This window comes from Corylus avellana, chromosome 4 (genome assembly GCF_965113065.1).
Source record: "Corylus avellana chromosome 4, dhCorAvel1.hap1.2, whole genome shotgun sequence".
Classification (NCBI taxonomy): Eukaryota; Viridiplantae; Streptophyta; class Magnoliopsida; order Fagales; family Betulaceae; genus Corylus; species Corylus avellana.
The window spans coordinates 3,754,616-3,770,557 of record NC_142493.1 but is presented as its reverse complement, the minus strand read 5'-3'; the positions used below and the strand labels follow the sequence as shown (position 1 = coordinate 3,770,557).

Below are 15,942 nucleotides of genomic sequence, written 5' to 3'. Positions count from 1 at the left end.
TACATTTTGAATACATGTCAGTTTGAGACGTTTGAGGAAATTTCTCCAACTGAGTTTGAAGAAAAACTCTGTCCCAATAAAATACTCATCCAAGCACCAATTAATTAGTACATGCTCAATACTTTGTTTTCAATTAGTCTTGGGAAATGTTAATTAAAAAAAAGAAAAAAGATTTGGGTAAAGAATTAATTAACTTTAGAGTAAGTGGGTACACATAATTACAATGTGTAAAAAAATAGGAAAAATTTTATAAAAAAAAAAGAAAAAAGAAGTGGTTGTGAGTGAGTGGCGTGAGAGTTGAGATGACGAAGATGATAAGGCGAAGTGATCGAAGTTACAGTGGCGACTCGGGTACGTACGTGTCATGTCTATCCGATATGGACCACTATTTGCATCCCACAAACTATTTAATTGTTTTTTTTTTAAATAAAAAAATTAAAAATTAATTAATTAATTAATTGTTTATTTAGTTTGTGGAGAATGGGATTCTGATTCATCATCACCATCGGATTTTACTTTCACACACCTCATTTCTTTTGGCTTCATTCCAACCATGTTTTCTTTACTCTCACTTTTACCATCAATCTCAATTTGTCATATCTTCCCGTAATTTAATGGTCTCAAGAAAATTTTTAAGTAGTCAGATAAGCACTGAGATGAAAATTCAACTCTCGTAATAAGAATTTTCAAACTTGATTAGTATCAGTTGTTTTGGGTCTCACTGAATCCTGCTGTGACTAGGTAAAATAATGGCTCAATCAAACTTAAGAGAGCGAGGAAATTTTTGTCCATTTTTGTTTTCTCTTTTCAAAATAAAATAATAATAACAAACATCTCAAAAATAGAAAATGTTTAAAAATACTTTTATTTTTATACCATATTTAAAAAAAAAAAAAGAAAAAAAAAGAAAAAAAAAAGAAGCAATTATAGTTTGGGTGTGTAAAAAAGAATTAATGATTCGGTCCTGTTTAGGATGATGTGAAATTGGCATATATTGCATGGAGTTATGGATGGGGCCTCCCCAGTAAGTTGCTTTGGCCGTACACAGTAAGCTGGAGAGGGACTTTTTTGGCGTTTTCCCTCTTTTCTTTCTTTGCAACACAAACACTACTTTTCAAGTGTCTCTTCCATGTATCATAAAGACAAATTAATGTTACTTTACCAACAAAAAAGAAAAATGACAATTGATGTTTGGTAATCTCACTAATTATTGTGCCCTATCACCTTAATTTTTTTTTTTTTTTTTTTTTTGTTAAGATGCTTTATATATATATATATATATATATAAGTCGATAAAGATATTTTACTTTATTATAGGACTTTAAGCTTTTACTATATAATTTCTTGCAAACTAACATGATAGTTCACCTACCACTTATTATATAATGTCAGCATCTAACGTCTAGACTGTCATGTTGCACTTATTATATTTACAAACTGATACGACAATCTATGCAGTGTTGTCACCAACCGCCATTGAAATGTGAAGTGCCATGGAACACTCATTTCCAAAAATTATGAATGCCCATATAAATTTATAAGAAAATTATAATAAAAAATTGTAGCACCCTAAATATTTTTTTATATGATTGCTTTTAAATTTTTTTTTAAAAAAGAAAAAAAAAAAAAAGAAAAAGAAAAAGAAAAGAAGAAGTAGAAGAAGAAGGGAAAAGGGTTTTCCTCATTCTTTTTTATGGCATGGGGAATCTTGCTCCTAACTACTTCACGCGTGAAGCCATCTTACTTCCTATCAAACTTTTGTTGGGACTTCAGTATTTGTTGGTTGTGACTGTAAAGTAGTCTTGCCTCCTGTCCTTTGTAATAAACGTTCAACATATATATATCAATATATATTTTTTGGATTAATAACATTATATATATATTCTGCAGCTAACAGCAGTTGAATAATTTGACATGAACAATGTGCTTGTGTACAAAACAACAACCTATCAATTTTATTTAATTCTAATTAGCATAGTGACCTTTGCTTAGATTAATAATATACATAAGCTTAACCCGCTGCCGCATTCATTATGCGGCTTAATGACATGAAATCTCTAATTTTTTGTTGATTTAAGTCAAAAAGAGAAAATCACCCACGACCATACACAAAACTTGGGTATGTGGAGAAAAGGGTGCCAGAGAAAAGCCGACTCTCGTGACGATGATTTTAAAGATTATTTAGGTCTATTAGATGTGCAATTTTGTTTGTTTCGATGCAAGCCGGATTAATTAACTGTAATTTCAATGTTTATGTATACCTCTTAGGTTATCCAAATGACAAGACACTGTTTAGTGTTTGGTTTAACATCAGCTTAGAGAAAAATAATAGATAAATCTAACAGCTTGACTAGTGACATTTTCTTTTTGTGTTCCCTTTTGATGATAACTGCCAGCAGTAATGCTGATTAATATAGGTAATAAGAAATTTAGAATCTTTAAGATTCCAACAGCCGTCCCATTTTTTTTTTAAAAAAAAAATTTCAGATACCATTTTCTGGGTTTTAAATATATTTATCTGACCAAACAATATCTCTTGGACTTGGAGTTACTTTAAAATATTTATATATGAAACCACATCTTCTGGAACTTTTCTCACTTGCATCCTGCAAAATATAGTTACTAAAAAAAGAGAAAAGAAAATCATTTCCTGTTTGGTCTTAACAAAAATGAGGCTACCTATATTTTGCAGGATGCAAGTGGAGGATTACAATGATGGGCCTGTTCAGTTTTGTGAACCCTAGGGCCCAGAGATTTCTAAATTTGAGAAAGGGGGAAGGGAAATAGAAGATATCTCTCATAGCCCTTTTGTTCTTGTAATATATATATATATATATACACTGATTTTACCTTTCAATATAGATGGGCATGGATATCTTCTTTTTTTTTCTTTTTTATGGATCCAGGCTTCTTTGAATTGTAGCCATTTATTTTTGTATTGATCCACATTACTGATTTTACTGGGTTTGCAAGCCTTCTTCAAAAATACTCTCTATTAGTATACAGAAGCAAGAATGCCAATGTCAATGACATAAATGAATATATATATATAAGATGTAACCAAGTGCTCATGTAGCTCAAAGAGATGAATGCCCCTGCCATGTGAGGGGAAATAACCTGTTAAGACTGATGGGCAGACACCATATATGATGGCAAGAGCTCTACCTCTTTGGGCATTTGTCTTATATACAATTACCCTTCCTTTTTTATTCCCTCAAGTGGTAAGTTTCTCAGTAACTGTAAAATTCTCAGCAAAATCAACTCTAAACACTTCATCCAAAAACTATATGCACTTCATTTTTGCTAAATTAAACGATAAGCACTACTTTTGAAGTTGCTATTGTCATTAAGAAGGCAAAAAGACCAAAAAGAACCCACCAACACTAATTCTGTCATTTCTAAGATACTGAATGTCTCCTATTTCTGGAAGGTGTTGATTTAACTTCTTCAGGGTTTGCAGAACCAAGACTATCAGATGAATCTGAGCCACTATTCTCACCTTGTCCCCCTTTGCTAGACCAAAGCTTTGAAAAGATCTTCTTTGACTTAAGCAGCCCTTTCATTTTGCTAATGGCAGCTTTGTCTACGTTACTTTTACCATCTCCATTTCTCTCATTACCTCCAACTCCATTGCCCAACCTTAAAGCAGCTAGCTCCCCCTTTAGGGCCTTGAGCTCCTCAGCCGTGGCTACCGCATCCCATTCTTCCTCGGTGTTAGTTGTTGCTGACCTTGAGCTCCCATGAGAGCCACCATTTAGATCCTTAATGCCTTTGGGTAGGTCAGGCGTGCTGCTGCCAGATGATGCAGCAGCCCTAACCTGCTCGAAAAAGAGCACCTGCACAACTACACGCAATGGGAGTCTCTCATTTTGCACGGCATGCATGCATGCATCAACTGATAGCTTCTTGCAGTCCATCAGCTTGCATATCCTTTTCCTCTCACTTTTGCTGATCCCCGGGTGCTCCTGCATCAAGACAGAGAAGAATGCAATTCTATTTAGATATTACCTCGCAAAATCACGCAGATTAAGCTTAAATGCAACAGCAGTAAGAATTGTGAGCACTTTAATAAATAACGAAATTTCTAGCATCAAGCCCGACTACAACAGAATGTAAAGCATGTTTTACACCATGGAGTTTGCAACTTAATGCATATGCACCATAAAAATCATTTGAGAAACTCTTACCTTCAGATACATGTCAATGGCGCGATAAAGCCCGTCATGAGCAGGCCTAGAGATACCAGACACCATCTCAGCAAGATCAACAAAATTCGATAAGGGTAGATTGGGATCCTTGGAAATTTCAGCAAGGTATCCATCTATCAGTTTTGCCACCATCAGCTTCGAAGCATCTGATAAAATCCCTGGCCTTCTTGTCTCCAGAAGCTCATGGCTTTTTTCTAGTGATTCAATCTCAGCATTCTGATCTTGCATTAGGAACTCTTGTACTATTTTCTGTACTGTACTAACTTCATACATTGCAGTGTCGTCTTCTGGTGCTCGTATCAAAAGATCATGTACAGAAGCCTCCTCCAGTTGCTGTCCTATTCTCCTCACCAGCCCGCCCTTAGCCATCTCTCCCGAGTCCAGATAAATGGAAGCTTTCAACAACTTGAGCAAGAAACTACAAGAGACACTGCCTTTCTCTGCAGGCAACAACCACACTATAGAATCTACTATTGACCGATGCTTTACCATATCTCCAGACTGAATCATACCCTTACTGAATCCAGGCAACCTTCTATAAGCATACGCCTTCAACGCTTCTCCAATCACATCATTAGAAACTATCCCTTTGTTTTTAATATTCATTAGAACACGCTTATATAGATCATTTTCAAGCTCGCACAAATCCTCAACCCACCAGTCGTTTGGCACCAGACGATTTCTGAGACCATTGCAGTTCAGATCATTCCCATTTTCCTCTGGGAGTTTCTTCCGGTTATAGGTATAGGACCAGTCAACCTTGGAAACATCAACACAGGCCTTGGTAGCTATAGATTCAATGCAATTGCTGACCACCTTCAAGTCCTCAGATAATGGTAACAGAAACTTCGTAGTCTGAAGGGCAATGATTGAGTCTTTCCAGCTGCGGAAAATACTAGAGCTAAGAAAGACATCAATCTTGTAAATGAGGTTCCCTCTCTCCATGGTCTCATGCATTTCTAGGTACTCAGCTGCACATCGAGCCGCAACAACATTATAAGCATTGAGGGTGACTGTCATGCCATAACAAAACTTGGCACATATCTCAAAGGCAGCAGGACCACCAGGAATGTCAGAAATGTGAACTTCATCCGTGTTCTCTTCATTAGTGGTTGCAACCAACTTCTGCAGGCGGGCACTCTTTGACAGCAGAGGAAACTGCACCAGATATTTCAGATTTGGTATCAAAACATATAGATATTCACACAACATATTGACATGCATTGTCATGAATGCAAATGAGCAGATTTGAACCAAGTTTGCCCAACTCTGCTTGATTTCATCATTGAGATTGCAAAGTAGATCCCAAAATTGGGCTCGTTCCTACTAGAGATAGTACTAAAAGTTAAAGCTAGTGCCAACCAATGCCTCTTAACATATTATTTCATTGCGTGTCTTGATAACCATATCCATCATTTCCTTATTAGTCCCTTTTTATTATTATTATAATCAATTAAGTTATAAGGTAGTCATTGGCGACATGGATTTTATTATCATTTTTGTGACATCCTAAAATGTTAGTCTCGCATTGGGTGGCTGAAATGACGGAGGTATTTTATGTGTGCTAAGTCCTATATTGATTCCTTGCTAAGTGGTATTTGGCTTTACAATTAATACCAAAGCGCTCCAATTATAACTCAAACTAATCCTTTTGGAATAGTGGCGCAGATATGGCCAACGTTTTTCTTGAGTCGTGACCTTTCTAATAATCTCCATCTAGAAATAAATTATATATACAGTATTTTCAATAAACAAACAAGCTGAGTACATAGCTTGGAGTTAAAAGGACTGCTCCATGAGCATGTCAGAACTGAGAGTTTGCAAGCTGAGCTAGATTAAATCATTGTCACATTATATTTTCGAATTAGTTAAGTACCTTTTTGTACATAAGCAACCAAGCATGCACGTTGTCTAGAGAAGGAAAGGGAAAAGACTTAAAAGATAATAATAACAGAAGCAGCCACAGCAGATAATTTCATAAGGATCAGCCAATCTAAATATTAAATAGCTTAAATAAGATAGGTAAGTAGTTAGGATGCCTTCTATGCATCTTGAAGTCCTACATAGCAGCTCAGTAAAAAAAATCCTACATAGCTAAAACGAATTATCTTCATTACATACAAAAGTACTCGATTAAAGAATATTGTACCTTATGAAGATAGAAATTTACATCCCCTACAATAAGAACAATGTCTGTTGGCAAGTCACTTGACACATACCTGCACATTGATACGTTCAATCGTAAAGTTACAGAGAATGCTGTAAATACATAAAAAGAAATGTCAAATATAAGCAAGCTATCGTTATAAGCAATGAAGAATATCTGAAATCATAGACAATCCTTTTTAGACCATCTTTATCTGTTCCCTACACGTAAAACTTCACTAAAAAGCTAGATGATAATAACTTAATTTAAAATTCTATACAGTTCTATGTAAAATTACTCTCCAGGTCTAGTTCTTGCCAAGCATGTCGTTGCTTTAAAATCGAATATGTAATAAACCATGTTAGTCGATCAATGAATAGATAAGCTACTAGAATATTTTCGTCTATTTACCATCCTTGAACTGTTTGAAAGTCAAATACCCTTATTCAATTTCAATTTAAGACATTCTACCACATGTGCACCTCTTAAATGACCAGGCAACTGGACAGCCATTAAACTAATAGAGCTGGAATCTACTCCACCAGAGGTAACATTCCAAAACAGACCCAATACCAAGATATTGCAAGTCATTAATCATAAAGGGATTGGAACTCAGAGTGAAACTTCAAATACCTGCAAATAAGAGATATTGCTAAGCAAGTGTAGTTTCAAATACACCAAGCTTCAAGTTACCTTCATGCTAGTTTTATAAATGTCCCTAGTTTAGCCTTAAACTTACATATATGGTCTCTATTAAAAGAATATGAGGGTTTACAAGCACAAGTGTCACAATTTCGCCACAACATTCCCGAATAGGGAACAAATTCAATGACACTATCATTGCTCAAGTTGGATAACTGTTTTCTGTGACTTCTGATACCTTGATACCTACGCTCAGATATGTACTCAACTTTTCCCCACAATTTTCCATGACTTTTAATACCTTTTTCATCTAGGATCAGATATGTACTCAACTTTTGGTTAATCGACACATTCAAAGTTTGGAACAGATGTAATTATTAAGCTTTGAGGGAATTATAACTGAATAACTTCTTATTCACTCAATCAATACAACCATCATTTTTTTTTTTTTAAAATCCCATCACATTCTATAGCCAAATAATGACAGCTACTACAAAAAACAATACTACAGTACGCGCACCCAACAATCAGAAATGCTTAACATTTATGAGGCACTCTTAAGAAAATTTACAAATTTAAAAAACAGAAGCAATTTTCTTATTTCCTGACATTGTTAGAACTACGAAAACAGAGCACTTCCTCTCAAAACTGAAATGCCAACAGAGAAATAAATCATCTAAGGTCAATATCAAACCTAGCAAAAAAAGTAAAAATTTAAGGCAACAAAATGGGCAAAGCTCAAATAGAAAGATGATGAACTATGAGAACTTTCAAACCCACCAAAATATATTTTAAAAAAGGTCCTATTTTTTGAGCAATGAAGTCGTTAGCAGGCACCAAAGGGAGCTGGAAATAGACCTTAAGCCATTCTTTAGCTTTGCAGAGAGAATCAAATACATGATATCTGAAAATATAACTCAAAATTCAAACTGCTTCGTAAAAGTGCTACAGTAAGGATCAATCAAAACGACGAACATACGACAGAAGAGAGGCAAATCTAATACAAAAGAGGCGGCAAAGAGAATTTTAATGAACAGAGAAACTATTGAAAGAGCCGAAGTCATCAGCACCAGGCTTGAACTGGAATGCATCAAAAAAAAAAAAAGAGACTGTAAATGATCTCACCTGACATTGTTCCCATCAGTCTGAAAGGAATCTGGCTTCGATCCAAGTTTCATGAACTTCATCTTTGAAAGCAAAAAGATCAGCTTCAGCCCTTATAACTTCAAACCAACCTTCTCCAACACTCAACCGATTAGTGATAGACACAACCGCACATCCTCAGTGAACATTCATAAACCCCCCAATCGAGGAAATCTCCCCAGAAATGGAAAGAAAAAAGCCCCAAGTGTGGGGACCAGAATTTCTGAATGCAACCAAGTTCCTGATCTCCAAGAAAGAAAGGAAGGATCTCAAAGAGGGGAAGGATATATGCTTGTGGGGGTATGAGAGCGAATCTTTGACAGCAACCGAGGCAAAGAGTCTGAGTAAGAGAGAGAAAGAGATAAAGGGAAACACAAGATGGGGTTGTGCAATTTTTTAAGAAAAGGTTCTCTTGAATGCCAAGAGAGCCAAAGAAGAGGGTGTTTCCTTGGTCGGCGGCAAAGCCCACGGAGCCCGGGCGCACCTAGTCAGCCCAGGAGACATAGCCAACAGAGTCCTAAGACTAAAATAATTCTCAAACCAGTGACACCACAAGCACAAATCTGACTCCACCGCACTCCCCCCACTATATCTTTTCTCTTCCTGATCACTTTGTTCCTTTGTTTTCCATTTTTTTAAGGATTCACACCACCAAGGCCTCTTGTGGACTTTAAAGCTTCAAGTTCCAAACCCAACGTATACAAATAAATAAATAAATAAACAAAGAAGAAAAATATCAACTTTATATATGATTTTTTCAACCGTTGAAGTTTGAAAAAAACCTGAAACAGAAAACAGCATCTCGGTATCAGTTGAAGAAACCACCAAAACGGTAGACAACAAGCATCTCTCTTTATTTTGCACAGTATCGGAATAAATTAGAGAGAGATCACAAACATAGAAGTTAATTTATAGTAATGAACAACTAAACATCAACTACCAACAACAAAATCACCACAAGATTTTAACTGAAATCTGAGGAATCTATCAGAATATATCACAGAAATCTAGTAAAATATTGAAAGCTGAAGATCATGTTTATGTTGTATAATGTTGAGACTCTAGAACCCCACATGAAGAAATATGCCCAATATCAAGTTGGAAACATAAAGACAAAGGCCCAAAAGCCACTCTCCGTGTAAACCCCAACAGAACCCAAGACCCGTACTTCAAATCTACAAAGCTGTATAGAGTAATAACAAGTTACAAGAAATAATGTGAAATTAAGAGAAACCCACTTCAAGTTTGAGGTGGTATATCAGCAAAACCAAACCAAGAACTTTAAAACCATATCAAAGAAGAAGCAAACCTCACAAAACAAACAAGAGACAGAAAAAATCATAGAAAATCTTGCACCAGCATTCCAATCTTTTTGCGTCAAGAATCAGAAAGATTTCAGTGGAACAGTGACACTGCCATTAAGACTACTCACATGAGAACTTTAACTCTGGAGGACTCAACTCACCACCACAAAAAAAAAAACAGAACCAAAAGCTAAAGAAACAACCCAAAAGCACCCATCAGAAAATGAGCTGGTTCTCACAGTCTTTGCGTCAAAAACCTCAAGTACTACCACAGAGGCCACCCAAACAAGACATATTATAGTAAAAGCCAAGCTGTTACGAAATGTTTTTATCAGTCTCGTTAGTACCAACACTAGTACTTTCTCAAACCACAATATTTTCCCTTTACTCACCCACTTTTCTTTTCTCTATGATTTCCCTGAGAAAGTTGGATGATGTTCATTCAATTTTTGGGGGCATTAACACTAACCATTACACTTGCTCAGTCATGCACGCCACACTGACACTCCAGCTTTCTTGTTGTTACCCCCATAATCCGGACTCCCTCATTAAATGACCCTTCACTTGCTTCCTTATTAACTCCATTATTACCCACATCTCTCTCTCTCTCTCTCTTGTACTATCTTATTCTTCTACATCAAGGTTGTGCCAGTAGCACCAGAAAACTTAAAAAGAGTGATGATCAAACAGTACCATACAAACAAATACGTGAGCTTTTACCATGTCACACTTCAATTGGCTACAACTTCAAAATGTCTAAAAGGGTTTATTTCCTTTCTTATATTTTAATAAAAAAATTCTTAGCAATTTTTATGAAATATTATGGAACTTATTGGTCAGGGATAATTTCATTTTAGATTCTGAATATTTGAAAAGCTCTCAAATTTTAAAATTTTTCAATTTGGACCCTTGAACTTTCAATTGCAATTAATTTGAATTCTTTCGTCAGATTTTAAACGTTAAAAGTGAGACAATAACATTCATATTCCTGATTTTTGTATAAAATTTCAAATTTACCCTTAATTCCATTTTTTTTTTTAAAAAAAAAAAAGTTAAAAAAAAAATCAAAGATATCTTGATCTTTTTAGGAGTAAATCAAAGACGTTAACGGCTAAATCTGATAGAGATGTTCAAATTGACTGCAATTGAAAGTTTATGGGTTCAAATTGAGAGGTTTTAAAGTTTTGAGCTTCTCAAATCATGTGGTAATTTAGGGGTTTAAAGTGAAATTACCTCTATTGGTTATTTATTACTAGTTAATGTCCATAGCATCATTTGGAGAATGCAGTGGATATGTTTATTTATATATTTTGAAGAGTTTTTTTTTTTTTTTTAGTTTTAGTTTAAAAATGTGTTTTAAAACATGAAGCAATCTTATATATATATATATATATATATATATATATAAAAGATTTCTTCTTGTTTTGAATTGTTTGTTAATACGTTTATCTTTAAAAAAAAAAAAAAAATGCAGTGCGAACAAATGTCTACTTTCTAACGTGACAGTACACCTTATAAAAAATATAAATTTTAAAATATTTTTTGTAATCTTGGAGGCTAGAGGCCCCAGACTCACCCATGATTATAGTAGTATGTGAAGCACATAAATAGAATGTTACAAATTTGGTGTGGGTGTATGACATTTGATTAAGATCTCCTAATAATTTCTTTTAGTGCATATGTATAGTTGTACGGGCATTACCCTAATCAAAATGATCAAATAATTATACATAGTGTGTTTTTGAAGTATCTAGATTGTCTGAACTGTTATCAAATAGGATAAAATTTTAATGAGACTCACTTATCTGAATAAGTGAGCGAACAATTCAACATTTACTTAGACAGACAGAACTCATATTAACTCTTTTACACTTATTATCTAAACGCTTAGTAATTCCAACAACAAAATTACAAAAATTGAGCATATATCTTAGTTCTAAAAGTGGTCATTCCTACTTATTGCATCTAGAAGCAAAGGTTGGGATAAAATCAATGTAAAATGTGGAGGGAAAATGATTGCAATTAGGTAGGTTATAGGTATAAGCCAATTCCAGTTTCAATAATTTAGGTTCTTGAGCTTGACCCACTTAACCAAGCTCTTTAACTTTTTCACAAATTGCATGCTTTGTCCATAGCGTAACCAAGCTTTTTACATGATCAGAGAGAGAGAGAGAGAGAGAGAGAGAGACGCAGTAGCCACTATTCACTAGTCACACCACCTTATCTTTGCTTCACAGTTCACTGGTTCTCAGCATTCTGTCATGCCCCCACGATCCCCCTCTCATACATACAATGATACAAACACTTTAAGAAAACAAAAACAAAAACAAAAACAAACACAAACAAACACAAACACAAACACAAATAGAGGTTGATCCCTACCTTATGACATTCGGGTAGGGAACGAGAGAGGAATGCATGGACCGGAGTACTGATTGGACAAGTCTTTCAAACAACTTAAAGTGCGGGATTCATCTACCCAGCATAGACCAAGTCATATAACTGACATACAACTCACATGACATGATTATAAAAATTAGCTATTGATTTTTCTTTTTTACAAAGTTGTTGATTCAAAGATTGATCAAATTATATGATAATTGTATAACAATCTACTAAATAATATGATTCAAACACAAAATACGCATTTAGATAATGAAAAAGCAAACTCATAAATGTAATTTTTGCATATATTAACTAAAGATGACTGTTACACATCATTATTTTAATCATCTCTTTTTGTAAATTCGATGGATTTACCATTAAATTTGTGAACTCATATGAGTTTCACACAAGTTGAATGATGAATTCACACATATACACAATATAAAAGTTTTAGAGCGTCGGCTCAAGATGCTCTGACGACCCACTGCCGGTCACCACACTTTTTGGTCAAAAAAGTATCTTAACTCACAATCATAGTGCTGACTGTATCTCTGAAAATAACCCATGAACTTGTATGTATATATATCTATCTGAATCAAAGAAATTATATCCACACCATTCCTTATGATGAAATTGAAAGACAAAAGAGGGTGTTAGATTGAATGAGCACCAAGTGATTACGTGGTGGGAGGGTTTGCCGATAAGATTTGGTCAACGAGTTACCTGTCATGCAGGCTGCTCAAAACTTCAAAGGTCCTACATGCCTAATCTTATTAGACATTTGGATAGCAAAAGACCACAACCCTAGCGTGTGGAAAAGGACCCCCCTACATCCACTTTGACCTTTTCTTTTCTAGACTACACACGTCCTCTTTGACCCACCACATGCCTTGGCTACAATAATATTATTATGTTTCATATATATATATATACTTTCTCGCATTTGCCAACACCTATATTTTGAGGAGAATCAATATTATAAGCCATGCAAGGGAGAGCATGGATAAATACTTATACCTTCCTAATAATTCATGATAATGACGATGATGATGCAGTTGATTGCATGATTCAATTCGGTCGAGAAAGGGTAGTCGTAGACTAATCAGAGGTTATCGGTAAAGAGACTTTCTAATGCTTAATTTAGTAAATTAAGAGAACAGTATGACACTCAAAACATGAACAAAAAATTTCTCGAATTCAATCTGGGTATAAGGTTTTTATTTGAAATGTTGATATGAGAGCATTCACTTATGGGTGCGCTTGAAATCACAAGCGTAATGCTGACACGATAAATTTAACTATCTAGGTTTCTGTTTTTTTAATGGTCAAGCCCTATTGTTTGTTTTTTGTTATATTACTTTGTATTGGCGTTTGTAGTCCGATCATAACTTGCGGTTCGAGCTGTGTCATCTTCATTTGAATTCTAAGCTTTTCAGTTCGTTTTTTCAATGAAACCGGCCGAACTGGACTAGGCGTATATATAAATAACTATATATTGTACTTAAAGTTAGCAATCACTATTACTTTGCCTTCTTGCCCTGATCAGTGCATACGTACTAACTAGAAGAAGATAAAAGAAAGAAAGAAGAGAATAGTACACATTCTTGTTTGATTAGATCTAACACAATGCACATGGCCGCCACTGCCATGCTCAGAAGTAACTTAGAACCTATATGGGATTTTGCTTGAAAACCCAAGTAAAAATAAAAAATAAAAATAAAATAAAACTGATGGCCAATCATGGCAACCATTGGTCTTGATGGTCTACATTACATGAACCAATGAATATATAGCAGAGCACGGCATGCGTCAAAGTAGAAGATTGTTTGTGGATGCATCATGCTCATACATGATACATTGGTTCCTTTTATGCAGAAGAAGAAAAAGAAATAATAGAACATGGTCAGGACCACAGCATTATCTTAAGCATCTTTCCCATGTTTCCCGTTGCTCTTCCCATAAGAAAATAAACGAATACATCGACACATGGGGTTTTAAAAAAAGGGAGAAAGAGTACAAATACTCACAAACTTAGCTACATTTAGATCTGTGCTTAAATCTGTGTTGTGGTCCTTCTCATTCAAAAGGGTAAACAAAGTTTTTAGCTAAGAGAGCGTTTGGAATTGCAATCTTTTACATTACAAAAAGTGATATATCGTTTGAGAATGTGATTTCAAATGCTTAACCATGTTTTTAAAGGCCAAACTTCTGAACGAGCATTTTTTTTGGATTAGTTAGAATTTAGTTAGTTAAATTGTGTAGATATTCCATAAATATTAAGAGCATGTTTGAGATTGTGTTTGAGAAATAGAGTTTTTAAATCAAAAAACATTTTTTTGACAAAAGCTTCATTTTTAAGCTTTTATCAAAAGTGCATTTTTACCATTTTTAAGCTTTTTGGACCCTTAAAATCACATTCAAATTTTTACCAAACGGGCACCTTTTTTTTTCAAACAAACTTTTTGAGTGTTAAACGCACTTTTAGACATCTCAAACGCACACCCAAACATGCCTTAGGGATTGCGTTTGATAAATAAAGTTTTTAAGTCAAAAATCACTTTTTGGCAAAAGTTTCATTTTTAAGTTTTTGCCTAAAGTGCGTTTTTGACAATTTTTAGGCTTTTTAGATTCTTAAAAGCGCTTTCAATTTTTGTTTACTAGACGGGTACTTTTTTTTTCTTTTCAAACGGACTTTTTTAGTGTTAAATGCATTTTTAAGCCTCTCAAACAAGCCCTAAGTCTCCCATTTAATATATACTTGGTGAAATCGAATTATATGAAATTATAGTCTGTTTGGGTAATAGGATAAAGTTTTCTTTCAAAATGGGTCAAAGGAAATTCATCAAATTTAATTTATTAAACTAGCATTTTATCTTAGATCGCTCATACGTCAATTTATAGTTTGAGTTAAAAGAAATTCTTCTAACCTAATTTGTAGAGAAAAGCTTTGTATCATGACACTTTAGTTTTAATTTCTATGATCACAAATCTTGTGGCAGCAATGCATGAACATGACGAGTATAATCACACCAAATATTGGGTATGTGGAAATAGAAATTAACTTGGGCTCTTTTCAGGCCGAAAGTTCTTTGAATATGATTAGGATAGGGAGTATATGGTCATGATGAGAAGTGGGGACAACAAGGAAAAATTGAAGAAAAAAAAAATTGAGTTTCAAAATGGAGATTTCAAAGAGATAACATCCAAATATGGGAGAGTGAGATCCAAGCTCAAACTTGTCTGGGAGAATATTCTAAGCATAGGTAATAAGAAAGAACCATTGATGCCTATGTAGCTTTTGTGTGCAGCCCAATAATGTGACGCCTATATAGTGCCCAAACAGGGTCTTAGCGTATGGCTTTTACTTTATGCTTTTGTCAGAGTGCATGTACACATAATGGGAAAAGATGATTAGGGCTTCTTTTAGGACAACCATGAAAAAACCTAACAGTTGGTGTGTTAGTGTAGCCCATTATAGTGATGTTTAGATAGATTAGTGGCACCAAAGTTTGTGGCCCAAGTGCTTTCTTTTTGCGTCTTATCAATTGCTTTGTACACCATAGGGTTATGATATGATTTTTAGCCTTTCTAGCCTAAACATAATCTCTCTCTCTCTCTCTCTCTCTCTCTTTGAGTTTTGAAGGATGATGGGGAGGGAAAATTGGAAGCAACAAATCCAATGGGTATTTGAGGTCATGATGGAGGTGAAAGTGAGGAGGTAGTGAAGAGCTCGCGAAAAGTTCAAGTGATGGTTGAGATGATTCAAAGCAGAGGCCACGGTGGTTGACGGTGGCAATGATGATAATGGCAATAACCATTATGATGATCGGCGGCTACTGGTTAGGCATAGAGGAAGAAGAAGAATTAAGGGAGCTAGTTACAAAAAATATACATATTTCTTCAAACTACAATTTTATTGTTTTTTCATAATTGAAATAGGCAAACAGGAGAGAACAATTATAGCTATTTTATTTAGATATGACCATAGTAGCACTTATCCGCTAAGAGCCACACAATAGAGATCTAGATGGTGAAAACTGTATGTGCTTCCTCAAATCCGACTGAGTCATAAAGCATGTTTGAAATCGTGTTTGAAAAATATAATTTTTAAGTC

The 15,942-nt window shown here is 34.8% G+C and overlaps 1 protein-coding gene across 4 annotated transcripts; it reads right to left on the bottom strand.

The window, feature by feature from the left end:
• Nucleotides 1-3,271: 3,271 nt before the first annotated feature.
• NPY2 (Phototropic-responsive NPH3 family protein) lies at nt 3,272-10,054 on the bottom strand. Of its 4 annotated transcripts, none has more exons than XM_059591394.2 (5): nt 9,836-10,054; nt 8,122-8,921; nt 6,358-6,427; nt 4,188-5,366; nt 3,272-3,965 (listed from the first exon to the last, which is right to left on the bottom strand). In XM_059591394.2, the coding sequence occupies exons 2-5, from the start codon at nt 8,181-8,183 to the stop codon at nt 3,399-3,401; spliced, it is 1,878 nt and encodes a 625-aa protein (XP_059447377.1). In that variant the 5' UTR covers nt 8,184-8,921; nt 9,836-10,054; the 3' UTR covers nt 3,272-3,398. The 4 variants fall into 4 exon arrangements, with proteins under 4 accessions (XP_059447377.1, XP_059447378.1, XP_088372089.1 ...); XM_059591395.2 differs by having other exon boundaries at nt 9,913-10,054; XM_088515963.1 differs by lacking the exon at nt 9,836-10,054 and adding an exon at nt 9,449-9,747.
• Between the last annotated feature and the right edge of the window lie 5,888 nt (nt 10,055-15,942).